The following is a 20,393-nucleotide window of genomic DNA, read 5'->3' as shown; positions in this document are numbered from 1 at the left end:
GGAGAGGCTTGGGGGAGGGGACTCCTCATAGGTGAATCTCTGAGTGTCCTCCCGTTTCTCCCTCCCCTCGCCTCTGGATCCAGCCACATTCACCACCTGCCAGGATTAAGACCACAGCTCCAGCCCCTCCCCCCTTTCCCAGTGTGACACTGCCCCAGCCCTACCCTCTCCTGGCACTCAGAGCCACGTGTCTAAATCTCGGATTGGTTCCAATCTCATCACTCCGGCCTGAGACCCCTCCAGCAGCTCCCTCTGCCCCCAGATAAAACCCAACCCTGAGTGTGCTGCCCCGGCTCTGTACCCCCGGGCCGCTGCCGGCCCCCCCCGGCCCCCCACCTGGGGTTACTAATCACAGTGTTTTCAACATCTGGAGTGTGTGTGTGTGTGTGTGTATGGGGGAGGGCGGGGAGGTGCATTTAGAAAGACAGAAAATGGCCAAGGTGGGATTAGAACCCAGGTCTCTCTGAATCTAAATCCTCGACTTTGAGCCACTGACTCCCCAAGTATAACGATGCAAGCAGTGCTCTCTAGGCCTCAGTGTTCCGGCTCTGCGAAGTGGGGCTATTCACCCCTGCTGCCTCCCTCTCAGGAGGGAAGGAAGAGACAGGAGGTGACAGGCACAAACATCTGCCCTTACATGGACTCACAGCAGGTCTGGTGCCCAGCGATCTCGTGGAATCCTGGGAGGCAGCCCCACCATTCTCTCCGTTTTATAGTCAGGGAAATAGAAACTGTAACATCTAAGAGCTGGGATTCCACCCCAGGCAGTCGGACCACAAAACCCAAGTGACCTAGTGAATGAGGCTGTCTCCAGATTAAGGTACTCTGGCTGTGGCTGTTACAAAAGAGAAACGTAAACATCTGTTTCATCCAGCCCTGGTCATTTGGGGTCACTGTCACCGGCAGCCACGGTGATATTAACTGGCACATCCCCCCACATTCTGTGGGACAATACGTGTGGTCCCATCAGGCAAGGGCCTTTGGGTCAGCTGAGCCAATGGGCCTACATTAAAATAGCTGTGGCCATGGGCTGTGACAGACATCTGCACGGCCATAATCGTGGAACGCTGGATGGGAACTTAAAGGTGTGGTAATCTGCATTGGGCCACGACCACCTTGGGAAACAGCATGGCATTAGTGAGAGCAGAGCCCGGGATCAGCAGCTCCACCCTAGACAGCGGGGTCCCTGGATCGTCAACAGCAACAGCACCTGGGGATTTGTTAGAAATGCACATTCTCAGGCCCTGCCCCACTCCTGCTGCTTGAGAATCTCTGGCTGTGGGCCAGCGGCCTGCAGGTTAACAGGCCCCAGGAAAGAGTAAGAACCACTGGCCTGGGACTCTCTTGCCCATCCCGGCAACGATGTTCATAGGTCTCTTCGTAATAACCGAAAGAACAAAGGCAAAACCCAGAAATGGCCCAAATGTTTACAGGTGATTGTAATATCACACAATACTTACAAGATTGTAATTATTTTTTGTTTTTTTTTGCGGTACGCGGGCCTCTCACTGCTGTGGCCTCTCCCGTTGCGGAGCACAGGCTCCGGACGCGCAGGCTCAGCGGCCATGGCTCACGGGCCCAGCCACTCCGCGGCGTATGGGATCTTCCCGGACCGGGGCACGAACCCGTGTCCCCTGCATCGGCAGGCAGACTCCCAACCACTGCCCCACCAGGGAAGCCCAAGATTGTAATTGTTTAGCATTGTAACATATGGATCCCAAGCTTCTGTGTAGAAATCTATACATAAATCTATACAGGGGTGAAGCGAAGCTGCTTCCGAGGTGGGAGGGGGCGCTGGGTGCCCCGCTGAGGAGCCATGGGGCCACGGGAGGCTCCTAAGCAAGGCACTGACAAGAAGGGCGCGGCAGGCGGTTATTTGAAAGCCCCCGTCTGACAGCTCTTGCGTCTGGATCACCCGGGGGTCTGCCGCGTTTCCCCTGGTTTTCAGCGAGCTGGCCCTTTTTCAGCACACGCCTTGTATTTTCAATTTGCTGTGGGACGTTGTGGATGAATTATCTACTCCCAAAGAAGGCGAGGCTTCATGCTTCCCGGCAGGTGGTTTTAGCAGATCACTGGGCCCTGTTAAGATTTGCTTCTAGTCACCAGGGCTGGTCCGTGCTCCCGGGGAGGAGGCCTTCTACGCCCACCTCCCCGTCCGCAGGCTCCATCTGCAACCTGTCTCTCCCAGTGCCGCACACTGTTGGCTCCGCGCCGCGGCCCTTCCCCCCCAGGTGCTTTCCGCTGGTTCCTGAGGTTCTCCCCAGGGTGGGAGCTTCCCCTCGAGCCCCACCGGTGTGTCCCGCCTCCTCAGCTCAGCACCGCTGTGCTTGCTCCTTTCTGTGCCCCGACGCCACGGTGGGTGCAGGGCTCACGTTGCCCTCTGCCTTCGCTCAGGGCTCATCCCCTCGACCCCGCCCCAAATGCCTCAGCGTATGCGTGTGTGTCTTTATGAATTTGTCCAGGGGCGAGGGTGAGCCCCGCACGAGGGCTTCTGTCTGAAAGCCCCATATGCGAAAATGAATCTGCTGGACGGATCCACCGGGAGGAGGGAACCAGTCGTCCTCGCCTCTCCAAGCGACCGGATGCCAGTCAGCCACCAGAGGGCGCGCCAGTCCGGGCATTTGGGGTCCCATGCTGGGAGGGCCTCAGGCTCCTGAACGTTCAAATGCTGTCCGTCCCCTGCACTAGCTCACGGTCACGTGGTGAAGGGCACAGGTGGGCGCAGGCTTATGTGCGGGCCCTGACGTGCACACACGTGCACACTCCCCCATCTTCATCCAGACCCCACTCACATCGCAGCAGCCCCTATGCAGACGCAGTGAGAGGGCTCTACTCTCAGGAAAGGATGGGCTCCACCGTCAGGGGTGCTGACCCCGTGGGACCCCTCGTCCCTCCAGGCTCCATCCTGGCCTCATGGGGTTCCCGGCACTGACCCCACCTGGCTTCCTTCCCTCCCTGGAGACATCCAGGGGCAACCCTGAAACCCAGCCAACGGGTGGCTGCCTGCCCCTGTCTCATGAGGTTCACAGGCTGCTGGGAGGTTAGGGGAAAGGGGTCCTGGGACCGCCTCGCCTGAAGCTGTGTTGTTTCTGTGGCCCCAGGGCCTGTCGCACAGCAGGGCCTGGGCAGGCTGGTTCTGGTGAATGAATGAATGATTTTTTTCTTTTGGCCTCGCCGCACGGCTTGTGGGATCTTAGTTCCCCCACCAGGGGTCGAACTGATGCTCTCAGCAGTGAAAGTGTGGCGTCTTAACCGCTGGGCCACCAGGGAGGTCCTGATGAGTGAATACTGAGCTAAGGGATAAAGGTCAGCTCAGTTCCCACCTCAAGGCCTTTATCGAGGACCCTGGGTTCCCTCCCACGGTGGACAACCCGGGTGCGGCACTTTCACACCCCAACACCCTCCTCCACTTCGGCCACCAACAGAGCCCATGTGAACCTGCAGGCCATGCTGTGGTCCAGCCGGCAGCTTCCTATGCTGAAGACAAGTAGACTGTGGTGGCCGGGCTCCAGGACGGCCCCAAGGGATCCTGCCTGCCTGCGAGGACTGAGCTCCCCAGCAGCCCCTCAGTCTGGCTGGGCCTTGGCGACGCAGGGGACAGGGTGCTGAGCTGTCGTGTCGGGAGCCCGGTTGTCTGCTGGTCTGGCTGCAGGGAGAGGCAGAGGCCCCGTCCAGCCGGCCCATCCTCCCTGTGGGCACTAGACAGGCAGCCGGACACCGTCCCAGCCATCCTCACGTGCAGAAGAGCCGCCGGCAGAAAGGCGGGATAACAAGCATGCTGTAGTGTCAGTCCTGCGCTGGGGGTGGCCAGTCACCTGGCACCAGACGACCAAGGCGGCAGGGGCAGTGCCATGGCGGGGACCAGGCGCCCCACCCACAGGTGCCCAGCCTCTGTGTGAGCTCACTGCCTGAGTGTGACTTTTCCCCTTTCAAGCACCACCCTGCCTAGTCTCTTTATACCTACAGCCTTCTGTCTCTGCCTCCGTCTTCTTTGACACAGACATCACGTCACTCTCCAGGAGCACCTCCCACCCCACGCCTTCCTCACCTGGCCTGGAGCCATCCACTCCTCTCTGCCCAGATTCCAGCAGAACCCATGGCCACAAATACGCAGGCGTGCTGCTCAAATATTCATTACTAACCAGACAGTGTGGTCGCCGACCAGCCAGAAGGGCCTCTGACACAGGACCAGACATTTACGCTTTGGATCCTGGGCGTGGAGACGTCTAGATGGTTCCAGGGAGTAGCAGGGCATCAAGGTGGAGGGCCTTGGGACCAAATACAGGAAGGATCCCATGAGACAGGCAGCCTTTCAGTGGGGCATTTCATCTCCTTTTCTTTCTTTCTTTTTACAATATATTAAAAAAATATTTATTTATTTGGTTGCACGTGGTCTTAAGTTGCAGCAGGCTGGCTCCTTAGTTGCAGCTCACTGGCTCCTTAGTTGCGGCATGTGAACTCTTAGTTGTGGCATGCATGTGGGGTCTAGTTCCCTGACCAGGGATCGAACCCAGGCCCCCCGCAGTGGTAGCTCAGAGTCTTATCCACTGCGCCACCAGGGAAATCCCTTGTCTCTTTTCCTAACTACAGAATCAACCCACGTTTATCGATGCAGACAGAGAAACAAGGTGACCCAAGTGCTGGGTGTCCCTTTTCTCCAGACATTTCTGGAGCCTGTGGCCTAGGACACCAACTTTGTAGAAGGAGAGATTTGGGTTCAGATACCAGCTTTACCGTTGACTAGCTCTGTGGCTTTGAGCTAACCAACTTGTGCCTGTGAGGCTCTGCTTTCTCTTCTGAAAAACGGCGACAATAACAGTCGTCACCATGAGGGGATAGTTGTGATGGCCACACAAGATGCCCAGGGCCGGGCCCCACGCCTGGCACATGCCAAGCTCCTGGACGATGGCTGCTACTAGACACGAATACATTTTGCAAACAGCTGAGAGCGCTCACCTACGATCTGCAGCCCACCCTTTAACTCAACGGATCGCGTGCCTATCAGTTTTTCTCAACCACATCTGTTTTAACTGCCAGACATCCAGCTGTGGGGACACAGCATCAAGTCCTTACCACTCTGAGTGGACATCTAAGTTGTCAGCGAGTTGCCTTACTGTGAACAAGACCTCCGTAACTGCGTCATACCTGGGAGAAGCCACCGAGGGTCTCTGGGCTGCTCGGGCGGGGTGTTGCTGGCTGCAGGACTCCAGGGGCACCCGGCGGGTGGAGACGCAGGCAAGTCTGCGGGTTGTGGTCTGTCCACAGGTGAGCTAGTGGGTGAGAACTCAGGGCGGGTGAGGCAGTCTATACATAGGTGCCGGGCGGCGATGCCTCTGCCCCTCTGGCACCTTTTTCCTGTCCGAGAGAGAAAGAGGAGTCTTGCGCCCGAGAGCCAGGCGAGTGGTGTAGCGCGAGGGCCGAATGTGAGGCTGGAGACAGACTGTGGTCCAGCCTGGTGATTTCAGCACCAGACAGCAGGACAGCAGTCGAGAGCGGTCCTGGGAGTGGAATTCCCAGGGGAGGGCCATTCTGGAGGAGAGGGGAGAGGTGCAGGAGGTGGGCTAGGGGTGGCAGGGAGAGCCAGGGAGATCCCCTGCCCACCGGGTACTGCGGAGCCCTCCGTGTGGCCCTCCCAGTGCTCCAGGCAGCCCCAGTGGGCAGCTGGGCTGCCATGTTTGGGGCAGTGGGACCACAGCCAGCCCGGCATGCTGTCGCTTCTGCCGCCCTTTCTCCTCCCCAGCGGCCCTCCCCCCGCCTCCACGCATCTCTGTGTCCAGCCAGGTCCTGGGAATCACATCTTAGGGACCAAGCAGATGAAAATGCACTCAGCGAGGATTCATGTACAGGAGTGTTCACCACAGTGGCGTCTGATTCCCCCAAACTGGAAACAACCCAGAAGTGCACTGAGAGTCCATCCTGCGTGGACATGCTGCAGCCCAGCCCTACGGCAGAGAATCACACAGCAGGGGAAACGGATGAGTGGTTAACACAGCCAGGGGAGTCCCCACCCGCCGGTGTCAGCGAATAAGCAGGACACAGTTGCAGTGGCTCTGGTTATAGAAAGCTCCGAGGCGGGCACGACACAAGACAGTGATGGGGACGCCCCCAGGGTGGGGGCGGGCGTGGCAGCCTTGTGCTCGCTTTACTCATTCAACCGTGGTTTCATGTTTCTTGCACCTTTCCCTGCGTATACTGTGCTCCAAAATCAAGACGTGAAGAAGCAAGAAAAGACACTAGGTGTCGCTGGTCTTTCTGGGAGACGTATTCAAGGGCACTTCGCCTGGACGCTCCATTTGGTGGCCAGGGACCGCACGCTACCCAGGTCCCTCCAGCCTGAGGCATCCGGGCCTGGCACCGGAATCTGCACTTTAAATGCCTTGGAAGAGCCAGGCCGCTGGCCATTTGGGGGTGCCAGCTGCGATTCCTGCTTTCTGAGCCAGCGGAGGGGCCCCTTCGGGCTAAGAGAAGGTGTGCCAGCCGTGGGGTGCACAGCGGCAGCCCCAGCCCGGCAGGAAGGGCGGGGCACCCCTGCTCCCTGGAGCCCCCAAGCCAGGGCCCCAGTCCCGCTCCTGCACCCCTGCCCGGGCCTCAGCCTCCCAGCCAGCACGGCGCTCCGCTCAGGGTCCCCTCCGCCTCTCCAGATCACAGTGGAAGGCCCTCGGGGGGCGGTCCCCACACCAGACTCACCTTCAGATTCCAGACATCGGAGCCCCCCGCCCCCCGCCCCGGTAATCCCAGCCTCCCAGGTAAGGGGACCAGCTCACGCCCTCCCCACCTCCTCCCTGGGTCTCCGCCTCTTCCTGTCAGGCTCTAGGGGCTCAGCGGGCTAGCGGGGTCCTTCCCAGCCTGGCGAACCTGTGGCCTGGGGAAGGCAGGGGGTTGGGCTTTCTTCTCACAGGTGTCCCTGCGGCGGAAGCTGCCTCGGCTGCCTCCAGCCCAGCAAGGGCGGCAGGCGGGGGGCGGGGAGAGGTTGGCGAGGGCGCATGCGTGTGAGCACGCAGCACGTCTGTGGGCGGCACTGCAGCCTGCAGAACCAGAAGCCTTGCTGTGGGATCGGCTCTCTTTTGCCTCTGTCCCCCTCTGGCAGGAGCAAGGTGCTGAGGCTCTTCGCTGGGTAAGTTCTCAGCTGGGAGACGGTGGTCCCGGCTGCCCGCCCGGTGGAAGGCTTTGTTCAGACAGGCTCGCGCAGGCAGGAGGGGGATGGAGGTGAGCAGGAGGGGGACCCCGAGACACCGAGGCGGCAGGGACCGCCGGATGAGCGCCGGGCCGCAGGGGCCCTTGCACACGGGTGGGGGGCTGCTGGGAGAGCTCTGGGTCTGTCCTGACCCCGGGCCGCCGGCTTTGGGGTCGCGGCGGCTGCTGTGACCCTGGGGCCATCGTCTCCTCCAGCTAAACGGGAGAGAGGCTCTTTTCCGGGAGAGCGAGGGGCCTCAGGCCGCGTGGATCCGTGTGTGGGAGTGTCTGCAGACGCCTGTGGGCCCAGGTGTGTGGCGTGTGTTCTGGTGCTTGTGCACCTGGTGTGTGAGCGTGGACGGGGTGTGTCTTTAGCTGCAGCACAGATGCCTGGGTTGTGATGTGCATTCGTGTACTTGTGTGTGCTTTTGGCCCCTGTGTTGTGGGTACAGGTGTGCGTGGGTAAGTGTGTGCATGCAGAAGTGGGTGCGTGTGTGTGTGTGTGTGTCGTTGTGTGTGGCGGGTATGCTGTGCAGGGGGTTTGGTTCGCGTGTGTTGTGTGTGTCTGCATTTCTGTGTGTTGCTGTGCACAGGGGCAGTTGGGCTGTCTGTGTGGGCAGCATTCGTATGCGCGTGTGTGAACACCATGTGACTGTTGCACGCGTGTGCGGTGCAGGTGTGCTGTGTGTATTGTATGTGTGCGTGGGCGTGTGGCCGGCATCCTGGGGCCACCAGCTCTCTCCCAGCCCCGCCCTAACTCTGCGCCCTGGGCCCTGCCCCGTGGCCACAGCGGGGGCCCCCCTGTGAAGCTCTGGTGGGGTCAGCCTTGGATCCGTCTGCTCAGCAGAGCTCCGGCTCCGCTCTGGTCCTGGGTCGCCTGTCCAGCGGGGAGGCGGGGCTGCCAGGGGCGAGGCTGCGCTCTGAGGGAGCTGGCACGCGGCACTGCTGGCTGGTGACACCTACGGGGTTAAAGGCTGGAGGTGCGTGGTGCGTGGTGTGCGTGTGTACGTGTGCTGTGTATCGTGTGGCATCAGTGTTGTGTGTGCCCTGGGCCTTCACCCGTTTGCCTGAGTCCCAGCTGTGACTTCACCCCTCAATCCGCTCACGATACAAACCCTTTTTGCCATCACTCCAGGAGCTGAGAAGGGAGAGGGGTGCCTATGAACCCCGATGGGTGGAGGGGGGCTGGCTGACCCTGGCGTTTCCAGAGCAAGAGGGAGCAGAGCCCGCGTAGCCGCGGCTGGGGCCCTGCGGATGCCCTGGGTGTTCCCGTCTCATCCGCTCTGCACAGCCCACCCGGGATTGAGCTAGGACCCCCTGAAGGATGGGGAGACTGAGGCCCAGGGTGATTAAAGCCTCAAGTTTAACATTAGTAACGGACATGCGACAGGTGCCAGGCTCCGGGCCCCAAAATTTCCGTGCCTGCCGTTTTGTGGGACTCTCACCGTGTCCCTGAGAAGCAGGTGTCTTGATTCCCCCAGGTTCACAGACGAGCTTGCTGGGGCTTGGACGTGCTGTGTGGCTTCCTAGTGACAGGGGGCAGCTGGCCGCTGAGCGCTCCGGAGGCGCGTCCTCCCAGGTAACCTCCGCTCCGTCTCGCATCTTAGGTATGACGGTCGTCTGCATTTACGTTCCAGGGGACTGAGGCTGGCAGAGCCAGCGGCTCACTGACTGTACTTACGGCACAGGCCAGAAGGAGCATCCCTGTTCTGTCCCTCGCCTGGCCAAGCAGTCACGTCACGGGCGCCCGGTCCCTGCGTGTCCGTGGGGCCAGGCTCTCTGGAGAGGCAGCGTGAGGCCCGGCCGCTGGTGTGGACGCCTCCCGGAGTCCCCTCCCCCTCCAGCGCCTGCACAGCCATCATGGAAGACGGGAGCGGGCCGGGCAGCCCCAGCGCCGTGGCCCTGGTTCCCATGATGCCGTCCCCAGCCCCGAGTACACGATGGTCTCGGTCTTCCTGGTGTTCCTTGTGTGCGCCGTGGGCATTGTGGGCAACGCCGTGGTGGTGCTGACCACACGGGACGTGCACACGCCCACCAACTGCTCCCTGGTCAGCCTGGCCCTGGCAGACCTTACTGTGCTGGCGGCTGCCGGGCTGCCCACCGTCTCCCAAAGCTTGGCTGGGCAGTGGGTCTGCGGCCACACCGGCTGGGCATCTGTGCCTCCAACTCCTCCGTCCCGCGTTCGCCGCGGAGAGGGAGGTACACCCCAACCCCTCCTGCAGGCCAGGACTTCCTGGCCACGAGCCTTGGTAAACTGAGTCTGCTCCCCATTTATGGAGGGGACGCTGTGTGGGACCCTGCAGGAAACCGGCAAGGGCGGGGGCAGGCGCCAGGAAGCGGGCTTCTCCTCTCACCTCTGCCACTGACAGTCTTGTTCCAGAGCTCCCCGGCCCACCTGCCACAGCTCGGGGACCAGCGGTCTTGTTCCAGAGCTCCCTGGCCCACCTGCCACAGCTCGGGGACCAGCTCAGGGGCCAGCACGGGGGTGATGAGGACTGGCCAGAGCCCGGAACCCAGGGGAGGCAGCTCCGTGGGCCAGGCGGGGTGCAGCGGGCAGCTGCTCCGGGGCCAGAGGCTCCCCTTCTTCCAGGAAGCAGGTGGGCAGGGGTGGCCAGTGGGGAGCAGGGGTGGGCGGGGTCGGTTTGCAGAGAGGCAGGGAGATGCGGCAGAGGCGTGAATGGACAGAGAGGGGGTGCTGGCTCCTCGTTCGTCCACCCACTCACTCGGCAGGTGTCCCTTGGGCACTGACTGTGTGCCAGGCCAGTTCCTAGGTGCGGGGACACAGGGGAGAACAGAACAAGATACACATCCCGCCCCCGGGGCTCATGGCAGTACAAGTAAACATGGACCCTGTCAGAGGAAGAAATGGAGCCTGGGGGAGTGGGAGTTTAGGGGAAAGTTCGGGAAGACCTTGCTGAGGTGATGACTGAATAAAGATATGAGGTGACCAAGCAGACACCCGGGAAGTGGTCCAGGTGGCGGGGGAGGGGGGCAGGGAGAGGGCCTGGTGCACCGAGGGTCAGCAAGGATGGGGGGCCCCAGAAGCACTTGGCTCTGAGTGGAGGGAGCTGGGGTTCTGAGCAGAGGGGCTGCACCCTCTCCAGTTTCAGGGGGATCCCCATACGTTTGGAGCCCCAGACAGGTGTGCACAGGTCCTACGTGTAAGCACACGGGCACTCGGAGAGGCTGAGGCAGGGGGAAGGCTGAGCAGAGAGGGCCCCTGTGGATGAGCAGCAGAGATGTGAGTGGAGGGGGAGAGACAGAGAGGGAGACACAGAGACAGAGACAGAAACAGAGACAGAGGGAGAGATGGAGAGACAGAGGGAGAGAGACAGAGAGAGAGAGACGGAGAGAGAAGGAGAGACAGAGGCAGGGAGAGAGAAGGAGAGACAGATGCAGAGAGAGAGATGGAGAGACAGGGAGAGCCACAAGCACAGAGCGGCCAAGGCCTGCTGCACTCGGGGTGTAGCATGGCCCCAGCACAAAGCTATGGACAGAGAGATGTCGAACTTCCTGGGGCAAACGAGTGACGACTTCATGGGGACCCCTCTCCCCACTACCCCTCCACAGACCCGGGAAGGACACTGCTATTCTCCTGATGCCACAAGTGGAAGAGGGAGGCTCAGAGAGGTTAAGTGGGCTGCCCAAGGTCACACAGCTTACGCCTGCCGGCTCCAGCACCCATGCTCCCACCCACTGCCCCTGCATCCTGAAGGTGGCAGCAGGGAGGGCCCAAGCCTAGAGCAGATGACAGGCCCCCCTGAGACCTCCCCTCAGTTCTGGGGCCCATAGGAAGCTCCTTGTGTGGGTCAGTGGAGGCTGCCCTCGGAGGTGGCCAGGACATGTGCCCCTTCCCCTACCATTGACCCTCCTCCCTCAAAGAGAAGCCGGGACCCTGGGCTGGCAGCTGGAAGTGAGGTGGAAGAGCCCAGAGTGTCCCTGTCCTCAGCCCCCCTCCTGACAGGATTGTCTTCTGGGCCTGGCGACTCACTCCTGGGCTGAAAGAACAGATAGGGGTGTAGAATGGGGATATGACCGTGGCTGGCTGGGCCACTTAGGACAGTGGTGAGCACAGGCGGGCTGCAGGAGAAGCTGGTTCGTGGTGCATGTGCCGTGTCATCCTTCACTCTGAGCCTCTGCTTCCTCTCCTCCTTTTTTTTTTTTTGTCTGCGTGGCTTGCGGGATCTTAGTTCCCAGACCAGGGATTGAACCTGGGTCTGGCAGTGAAAGTGCCGAGTTCTAACCACTGGACCACCAGGGAACTCCCTGCTTCCTCGTCCTTCATGTGGAGATGAAAACAGAACCACTGGAGGGCCCGGTGCAGGGGACGTAACCTGAGTGCCACAGCGTCCACCTGGGGCCTTCCTGTGTCACCCCGGGCCCGAGGCCCCGCTCCAGGCATCCGGTCTTCACTTGCTGGGCGTCTGAGAGGTCTGGGGGATAGGGTGCGCCAGGGGGCTCAGGGCAGTGAGTATTTACCACCTGAAGTGGGGCTATTTCATGAGCGTATCAACCAGCGCAGCTCTGAATGCCGGCCCCGGGCTCCTGCACAGGAAACGTTTAGCCCAGAGCCATACGCAGTGGTAGTTTGAGTGATTATTGTAGTAACGTTCTCATCACTTAGCAAACATGCCCTGAGGCAGGAGCCATGTCCCTCGGTCACTTGGTGTGCCGGGTGCCAGGGCCTTCCCACCCCTGCCCTCCCGCCCTGCAGGTCACCCCGATGCTGGTGGAGTCGTGCCACTCTTTGCCGTCCTGTGGATGCCCTACCGCACACTGGTGCTCCTCTACTCCTTTGTGGCCTGGCCTTTCTTGGACCCCTGGGGGCTCCTCTTGTGCCGCACCTGTGTCTACACCAACAGCGCCATCAGCCCCGTCATCTACAGCCTCACGTCCCCGAAGTTCCGGCTGCCTTCCAGCGGCTGTGCAGGGGTGGGATGGAGGAGCCAGAGAGGCGCACGGCTGGCCTCAGCTCCACCAGCTACGGCGTGGACCCCAGAAGACGCAGACCCGCGGGAGTGAGGTCACGGGCCCTCAGGCAGCTGGGCCCCCACTCCAGGAGCAGGGGCCTGGTTTCAGCACCGTCTGAGGGCTGCCCTCCCCCTGCCCAGCCCCTCTCGCCTCCCTTGGTTTGCTCCTGTGCTGGGTCCTGTCCTCTGGTGGCTGGCAGGGCCAGGAGAGGGGAGACACTCCTTTGCCAACGGCTCTTCTGGGTCCCCGGTGCCTTCCCTCCCCATGAACGAGGACTGGTCACGTGTCCTAGTTCTGGCCCGGTGGCTGGACTCCATTTGGGTAGCTCCCTCCCCTCCTCTGGGAGTGGGGGGGGAGTAGGAGCAGGAAGAAGCTGGGAGGGTGCCAGCCTTCACTGGTGTAAAGTTGGGACCTTCCATCTGTTATTATTCATTCGTTTAAGCACTCTGTTTTCCACCTGATGGGTATTACAGCAATGCATTTCCAGTCTCTCATGATAGCCTGTGTCAATCTGGCTGTGGGCAGAGCCCGTGTTGCGACGTTTTCCAAGCGGGACGGTGCCACCTGGTACCACATAGAAGGGGTACCCAGCTCTACCGCTGACACCCAGACACCGCTGGCAGACTCGCCACTCACATGTGCTGAGGCTGGCCGGTACCCGGGCCTCCGGCTTCCTCCCCTTTGAGCTCTGTCTGTCCCTGGACCACAAGCCCTGAGTGGTGCTGCCTTGGGTCACAGAGCAGAGCGCTGTGTTTCTTTGGGGCCCTCAGCCAGAAACAGGAAGCCTTCCTGAACCCCCTCGCCCGAGGTGTTCAAGCTCTGCTCTCGTGGGGCCCGCTTTGCTGACCACCGCCCTCTACACCCAGCACCGGAGGGGCAGGTCAGGGCGTGGGACGGCCAGGCCCCAGGCTTCTCTCGGACTCCATCTCTTTTGTGGGTGGAACACTGCAGCCAAAGGCATTGACAATTCAGGCGTCAGGTGGCAGAAGAAGCCCTCCGCGGGGGAGCCAGATGTGTTTCTGGGCCAGCTGGGGCGTGGGACCGTTGCCTGGCCCGGTTCTCAGAACCTCAGGCCTCAGTTTCTTCCCGCCACTTCCCAGGCGAGACTCTGTATGGAAAGTGCTTTCAAAGTCGCGGGCGGGGACACAGATCAGCGGTTGTCACCTCTCCTGTGACTCCAAGCTCCGCTGGGCCGAGGGCCACATGCGAGCGGCCAGGACCTGGGACCCCAGAGCTAGCCCTCAGGTCAAGGGCCCGGCGGGCGGCCTGCTACGCGTTGAGCCGTCCGGGCCCCGGGGCAGGACGCGGCCTATTTACAGGGGCCGGATGGTGTCGGCCAAGCAGTACGAACTGATGCCCGGCCTTCCATTGGTGCTCGCGGCTGTCCATCCTGCTGATCCACCAATGAGGGGAGAGCGTGGGTGTGAGTGGGTGTGGCCGTGGTCACGTGACAGCCGCAGCCGGCGGGCCCCGCTGGCCCCTTGCCTGCCGCCTGTCCACGCCGGACCCTCCTCCTGGTGGTCCTTACCGACGGTCAGGGGCTCCAGGCCAGCCCGCTACAAGCAGCCGTTCTAACGCAGCAATGACCCTGTCAAGGGGGACCTCCAGTTCTCCCGGTTTTACTGATGAGGAAACAGGCCAGGAGACCTTCAGGCGGTCACCTGTCCCCTGTGGGTGAGCCGCTGAACTCCTGACCGCAAAGCTCGTTAGGCCAAAGGCACAGGTCCCTGACCCCATCCCCGTTCTCTCCGAAGTTATTTTCCTCTTGGGCCCCGGTGATGCTCATTAAAGCATATTTTCCGTGGACACTTGTTTGGGAGGACGTCTGTGTGTCCAGAGGTCGCCCAAATGTGACTTCCAGGATGGAAAGAGGTGGGAATGGGGAATTACTTCGGTCAGGGAGGAAGGGCGTCCTGAAAGCTGGGGCCGTGGTGGGGTCTGTCCCCAGAGAGAGCCGAGGGACAGATGGGGGACGATGAGAAATGGGGCCTCACTGGACGGAGGGCGCCCTCACCTTGACCTTGTGGCTGAGCTCGAGGGATGGAGGCTGCCTGGGCGTGAGCATCTCCTGTGGCCACTGAGGGTGTGCGCGGCCCAAGTCTGGGCACTGGCGTTAAGAGGCCAGCCCCGGCCGCGTTACTTGCTGTCCCGAGACCTGAGCCGTGGCCCCTTCTTCCTTCATCTGTGAAATGGAGACGAGCTCTGCAGGCCTTCCTGCGTGGGCGCCGACGGACGCAGCACAGCTGGGACAGCTTTTCCTGCTTCCTCTGTTCCTGGCTTCAGGCTTTGTTTCTGGTACCTTCTGGACGGTCTCCTGACGCTGAGGTTACCTCTCCGGCCAAACCGAGCCCCCGCTGTGAGCCTTCGGGTCTCCTCCTGGCCTTTCTTGATACTCTTCCCGTCGCTCCGTCACACACCTGGGCTCGGGTGCCCCTGCACGCAGTTAAGACCGGGCCGAGGGAGGGTACTTGTCACGGGGGTCCGGCCTCACCGCTGTGCCGGTCCCGCTGTCTGAACCGCTCTGCTCCTTTCTTTTGGCATCGGGACATGTCCCTGCCAGGGAGGGTGACTGCTTTATTGTCCCTACCCAGGACATGGGTGCAAATCAGGAAATAAGTTAATTTGGGCACCCCACGCCCCTGCAAAGGAAAAAAGGGAACTTCTGAAAGTCAGAGAGGACCCCAAAGCGCTGCCCCGCTGCCCAGGAGTAAGCCTGTGCTGTGGCTTCGCTTTACACACAGCTCTCAGGAGCGCTGTTGGGTGGTCCAGGGCTCCCCAGACCTGGTGTGCGTCAGGCCCTCCCCCTGAAGCCCCTCGCTCAGTCGCTCCGGCTTCTATTTCCTGGTTCTCACAATAGCCGGTCCCATGTCCCACCCCCTGGGGAGCCTCAAAAATACCAGCGCTGGGCCTGGGCCCGGGGTTCTGGGCGCCTGCAGGAGAGGGGCCAGAGCTGCTCGGCAGGAGCACTGCCCTGGGTGGGAAACAAATCCGCGACAACCCGCTCCGCGCTACGGGACGCGCCAGGACAGGCAGACAGCCCCAGCCCCCCCGCTGGGCGCCCCAGCCCTTAACTGTGACAGCGCCTGTGACAGGCAGCACCCCCAGGTTAAGGGGACACGGGCCGGCACTGTGCTCTGGTAGATTTCCCACCGCAAGGGGCTAAAAGCGAGGCAGCTTTGGTGTGTGGAGGGTGACACCAGGGGTTCACTCCCAGCTGGGCTGGGAGGCCCGCGGGGACGTGTGTGAAGCCTGACCTGCGGCGGCTCAGAACTCAAGCTGTCCTGGATGACGCAGAGGAGCTGTCGCCACGTGGGAGTAGATGCGGCAGTTAGAGGTTAGAGCGGGTGCTGTCTGGGAACAGGCCCACAAAACAGTGCTCGGAAAAGGGACGGTGCCAGGGCCCCGGGCGGGGTGTGCCGTGCAGCGCCCTTGGGCCATTGGGACAGCATGTCTGGTGCTGGCTTACTGGGTGCCATTCGGAGCGCCCCCCCTCCCCCCGAGGCTCTGCTCTGTGATGAGTGTGTGTGGCCCTCGGGGTGGATGCCAAAGGGCTGCCGAGGGCGTGGGGCCGGGTGCTGGCCCAGCGCGGGCGGAGCCAGCGACTCCTGCTGCCCCCTCTCCGGGAGCCTGTGTGGGTCACCCACTCCCCCCACCTCCAGCAGGGGCCGCCGTGGGTGCAGGGACATCGCCACACTGCCCAGCTCAGCGCTGGGCCCTGGGGGCAGTGGGCTCCCCTGGGAAATGCTGGAGCAGCCAGGGTGTCTGGGCGGCGTCCCCTCTGAGCCTGTGCTCCCAGAAAACAGGGGCAAGTAAGAAGCCTCACAAACACCTTGTTTCTCGAAGCGCCCTGGGAGACGGCTTACTGCAGAGCCTCCCCCGAATGAAGTGAAGTTGATTCACTCTTCCTCAGGACCCCCGTGAGGACCCCAGATACCCCCGGGGTTACCTACGACTAGGCCAGACCCTGAGCCTCCAGCTCCCCGATCTTCATCGCGTGGTTGATTCGCTGAGATTAGAGCCACTTGTTCCTCTGAAACTAGCTACGGAGAAAACCATTTCCAGTTCAGCTGACCGAGATTCCCCTGATTGCCAAATAAGCCCAGCTGGAGACCACCCCTGTCACCCGCAGGCCACCCCCGTCACACCTCTCCTCCCCCCCACAGGAGCCCAGGGCAGGGCCGCCTGCCGGGACGTCTGGTCTTCGGCCCCGGGGAGCCCCCCGCTTGCTCTGGGTCTGCGGTTTGGCTGTCACTGCGGGCTGAGCGGGCCCCACGGCGGCCCGCGTGTTTCTTGTGAAGGCCGCAGGCCGCAGGGGCGCAGGTGTGCTGAGTTAGTATCCACTCAATTGCTCACGTGTTCGCCTCCTCCTCCCGACATCCCAGCAGGCACTGGGCCCAGAGCTTGTTTTCCCTCGATTTGCCCGGTGCTGGTCTCCTCCGGCGCGGCTCTCACCCACCTCACCGGCCTGCGAGGCGGTGTTTCGGTTGTCACAGGGCTGGGTGGAGCCAGCGGCACTCAGTGGTCGGCCCAGGGGTACCTGAAGTCACCATCGTGGAGGTAAGAAGCCTGTTTGCAGTTTCTTGAGCTTTGTGCGTGGACACGAAGGGCTCTTTGCACTTTTTGAAGCCGCCCTGGCCGTTCCACCGGGTAGCTGAGGAGACGCTGTGCTTGGCTTCATGTGGAGCCCGAGCGGGCGGTTCCCTGTTTGGGGGCATCGCGTCATTACAGCCAGTCAGTCGGGTTTGCGCCTGGGGCAGGGCCTCTTTAGCCACTGCCTTCACCGGGAGCCTCCCCCTCCAGGAAGCCCTCAGGTAGCCCCCAGCTGGTGGCACCCCCAGCCCTCCCACATCTCACGCCTCCCTCCCCTCCCTCCCCACTCCTCCCTCCCCTTCCTCCCCACCGCTCCTTCCTCCCCCCAAAACTCCCGACACCCTAGCACTTTTCCCTAGGTGCTCAGCGTTGATTTATGGGCCCTGGGGTAGTGAGTGTGTCGCGAGCGGCTTTGAATTCTAGTCTCCAGCGCTCCTAGACTAGTGGCAGGTGTCCAGTGGCTGGCTGGTCAGGCCGTCCAGGTGCGGCAGGTCTCGCCTAGCGCGGTGCGCACGGCTGGGTGACCCCGGAGAGCCCCTCCCTCAGGGCTCTGGTGTCTCAGACCGAGCTCACGGTCTGAGCTGGTTCTGGAGGATCAAGGGGACTGAGAATCCTGCATTAAAGAAATTGCAGAGAAAAATGCCAGGGAAGGAGGTTCACCAGAGAGACGAGTAAGGACAGGCAGATGTGTGTGGACGCAGGTGCCTTTCCGCTCCTTTAACTGCAGGCGGGGCTGGGCTGGCCTGGGGCGATGGGACGCCCACTCCCCTGCTGGGTTCTGGCATGTTCAAAGGCAGCAGGTGCCTGGTGTCAGCGCCACACAGATGCACAGCACTTTGTCTTCCTCTGACCCCAGGACGCTTCAGGCCCGCCGCCCAGGGCGCTTGGCGCCCCCTCTGGTCCTTCAGGGTCTTGCATCCTCGGGAGGCTCAGGTCCCCCAAGCCCGCATCTCTCTTGTCCTCGCGAGGCCAGGGGCCCTCTCAGGCTCTCCCACCCCCGCCTGACTGAGGAGCTGGGGACCCCGGCCCAGACCACAGGCGCCTGCTGGCTCGGTGGGAACGAGGGTGCCAGGGGGCGTGGTTGGCTCTGGGCAGGGCTGCTCTGCTTGGCCTGGGCCCCGGGTTCCAGGTGCTCAGTCCAGCCACGTGAGGATGCCCGTGTCAGGACCCTGGCTCAGAAGGGGTTTGGTGACTGAGAAGGAATTGTCCGCGAGGCGTGGCAGCTGGCGCCTGGCGCTGGGCGGGGCGACTGATGCCGCCAGGGTGGTCCTCAGGGGAGGGCCTGGGGCCAGCAGGCACGGGGAGAGGTGTCCGTGGCCCATGTGAGCCCCCCAGCTCTCTCTGGACTCCCCGAGGTGGCTCCTGACTTTGAGCTCGGGCAGCAGGGCCGGGGAGAAGTTGGGGAGGCGGCAGGTGCGCGGGGGCCGTGAGGGTTAGGAGAGCCGTGCTCTGGTGGGAACAGCCCCAGAGCTTGGGAGACGAGGCCCCCGCCTCTCAGCGGCCACTTGGAACAATCCTCACGCTGGTCCTGAGGGTGAAAGAGGGTGAATTGCGCTTTGTCGGTGGGGAAGTGTTCTTGTTCTGGGGCTCGACGGACACCTGGGTCGTCGCTGGGCTGCAGGGGGGGGCCGGGGGGAGGGGGAGTTACCCGGGGGCTTGGCCTTCTGAGGTCCCCCTTAACAGAGGCTGGGGGGTGGGCAGAGAGCTGGGCTGCGTGGTGTGGGAGTAGGGGCCACGCACAGATTCCTGTCCCGCTAGAGACAAGTGGCAGGGCTGGGGCCCTGCACTGACATCACCGAGCCTCCAGTTTCTTCTTCAGAAAACAGAGCTCGCCCCTGTGGGCCGGGTGGAGGGGTGATGAGTGGTTACTCTCGCAGTTCTCAGAGTTTGGTCCGTGGAACCCTCAAGGTCTGTGACGTCAAAGCCACTCAGACGCCACTTGCCTTTGTCACAAGGTGACGTCTGCTCTGATGGCCTCGGCCCGGGCTGTGCTCACGGTGTCCCCACAGCTGACGCTGTCCTTGATGAGGCCCCAGCCCTTAACTGTGACAGCGCCTGTGACAGGCAGCACCCCCAGTTTAAGGGGACATGGGCCAGCACTGTGCTCTGGGTGGATTTCCCACCCCGAGGGGCTAAAAGCGAGGCAGCTTTGGTGTGTGGAGGGTGACACCAGGGGTTCACTCCCAGCTGGGCTGGGAGGCCCGCGGGGACGTGTGTGAAGCCTGACCTGCGGCGGCTCAGAACTCAAGCTGTCCTGGATGACGCAGAGGAGCTGTCGCCACGTGGGAGTAGATGCGGCAGTTAGAGGTTAGAGCGGGTGCTGCCTGGGAACAGGCCCACAAAACAGTGCTCGGAAAAGGGACGGTGCCAGGGCCCCGGGCGGGGTGTGCCGTGCAGCGCCCTTGGGCCATCGGGACAGCATGTCTGGTGCTGGCTTACTCGGTGCCATTCGGAGCGCCCCCCCTCCCCCCGAGGCTCTGCTCTGTGATGAGTGTGTGTGGCCCTCGGGGTGGATGCCAAAGGGCTGCCGAGGGTGTGGGGCCGGGTGCTGGCCCAGCGCGGGCGGAGCCAGCGACTCCTGCTGCCCCCTCTCCGGGAGCCTGTGTGGGTCACCCACTCCCCCCACCACCAGCAGGGGCCGCCGTGGGTGCAGGGACATCGCCACACTGCCCAGCTCAGCGCTGGGCCCTGGGGGCAGTGGGCTCCCCTGGGAAATGCTGGAGCAGCCAGGGTGTCTGGGCGGCGTCCCCTCTGAGCCTGTGCTCCCAGGAAACAGGGGCAAGTAAGAAGCCTCACAAACACCTTGTTTCTCGAAGCGCCCTGGGAGACGGCTTACTGCAGACCCTCCCCCGAATGAAGTGAAGTTGATTCACTCTTCCTCAGGACCCCCGTGAGGACCCCAGATACCCCCGGGGTTACCTACGACTAGGCCAGACCCTGAGCCTCCAGCTCCCCGACCTTCATCTCGTGGTTGATTCGCTGAGATTAGAGCCACTTGTTCCTCTGAAACTAGCTACGGAGAAAACCATTTCCAGTTCAGCTGACCGAGATTCCCCTGATTGCCAAACAAGCCCAGCTGGAGACCACCCCTGTCACCCGCAGACCACCCCCGTCACACCTCTCCTCCCCCCCACAGGAGCCCAGGGCAGGGCCGCCTGCCGGGACGTCTGGTCTTCGGCCCCGGGGAGCCCCCCGCTTGCTCTGGGTCTGCGGTTTGGCTGTCACTGCGGGCTGAGCGGGCCCCACGGCGGCCCGCGTGTTTCTTGTGAAGGCCGCAGGCCGCAGGGGCGCAGGTGTGCTGAGTTAGTATCCACTCAATTGCTCACGTGTTCGCCTCCTCCTCCCGACATCCCAGCAGGCACTGGGCCCAGAGCTTGTTTTCCCTCGATTTGCCCGGTGCTGGTCTCCTCCGGCGCGGCTCTCACCCACCTCACCGGCCTGCGAGGCGGTGTTTCGGTTGTCACAGGGCTGGGTGGAGCCAGCGGCACTCAGTGGTCGGCCCAGGGGTACCTGAAGTCACCATCGTGGAGGTAAGAAGCCTGTTTGCAGTTTCTTGAGCTTTGTGCGTGGACACGAAGGGCTCTTTGCACTTTTTGAAGCCGCCCTGGCCGTTCCACCGGGTAGCTGAGGAGACGCTGTGCTTGGCTTCATGTGGAGCC

General features: G+C 62.3%; 1 protein-coding gene across 1 annotated transcript; it reads left to right on the top strand.

Moving 5' to 3' along the window:
- Positions 1-6,149: 6,149 nt before the first annotated feature.
- Positions 6,150-12,633, top strand: LOC132594073 (uncharacterized). Its single transcript, XM_060289886.1, has 5 exons — positions 6,150-6,468; positions 6,642-6,746; positions 8,655-8,780; positions 9,543-9,770; positions 11,888-12,633. Exons 1-5 carry the CDS (start codon positions 6,165-6,167, stop codon positions 12,193-12,195), a joined length of 1,071 nt encoding a protein of 356 aa, XP_060145869.1. The 5' UTR covers positions 6,150-6,164; the 3' UTR covers positions 12,196-12,633.
- The last annotated feature ends 7,760 nt before the right edge of the window (positions 12,634-20,393 follow it).

This window comes from Globicephala melas, chromosome 19 (genome assembly GCF_963455315.2).
Source record: "Globicephala melas chromosome 19, mGloMel1.2, whole genome shotgun sequence".
Lineage (NCBI taxonomy): Eukaryota > Metazoa > Chordata > Mammalia > Artiodactyla > Delphinidae > Globicephala > Globicephala melas.
This window is presented reverse-complemented; position numbering and strand designations above follow the sequence as displayed.

Coding starts and splice junctions, on each gene's coding strand:
- LOC132594073 (XM_060289886.1), top strand. CDS start 6,165: ATGTTTCTTGCACCTTTCCCTGCGTATACTGTGCTCCAAAATCAAGAC. Junction 6,469..6,641: donor CCCCTTCGGGCTAAGAGAAG/GTGTGCCAGCCG, acceptor CCGCCTCTCCAG/ATCACAGTGGAAGGCCCTCG. Junction 6,747..8,654: donor CGGTAATCCCAGCCTCCCAG/GTAAGGGGACCA, acceptor TGATTCCCCCAG/GTTCACAGACGAGCTTGCTG.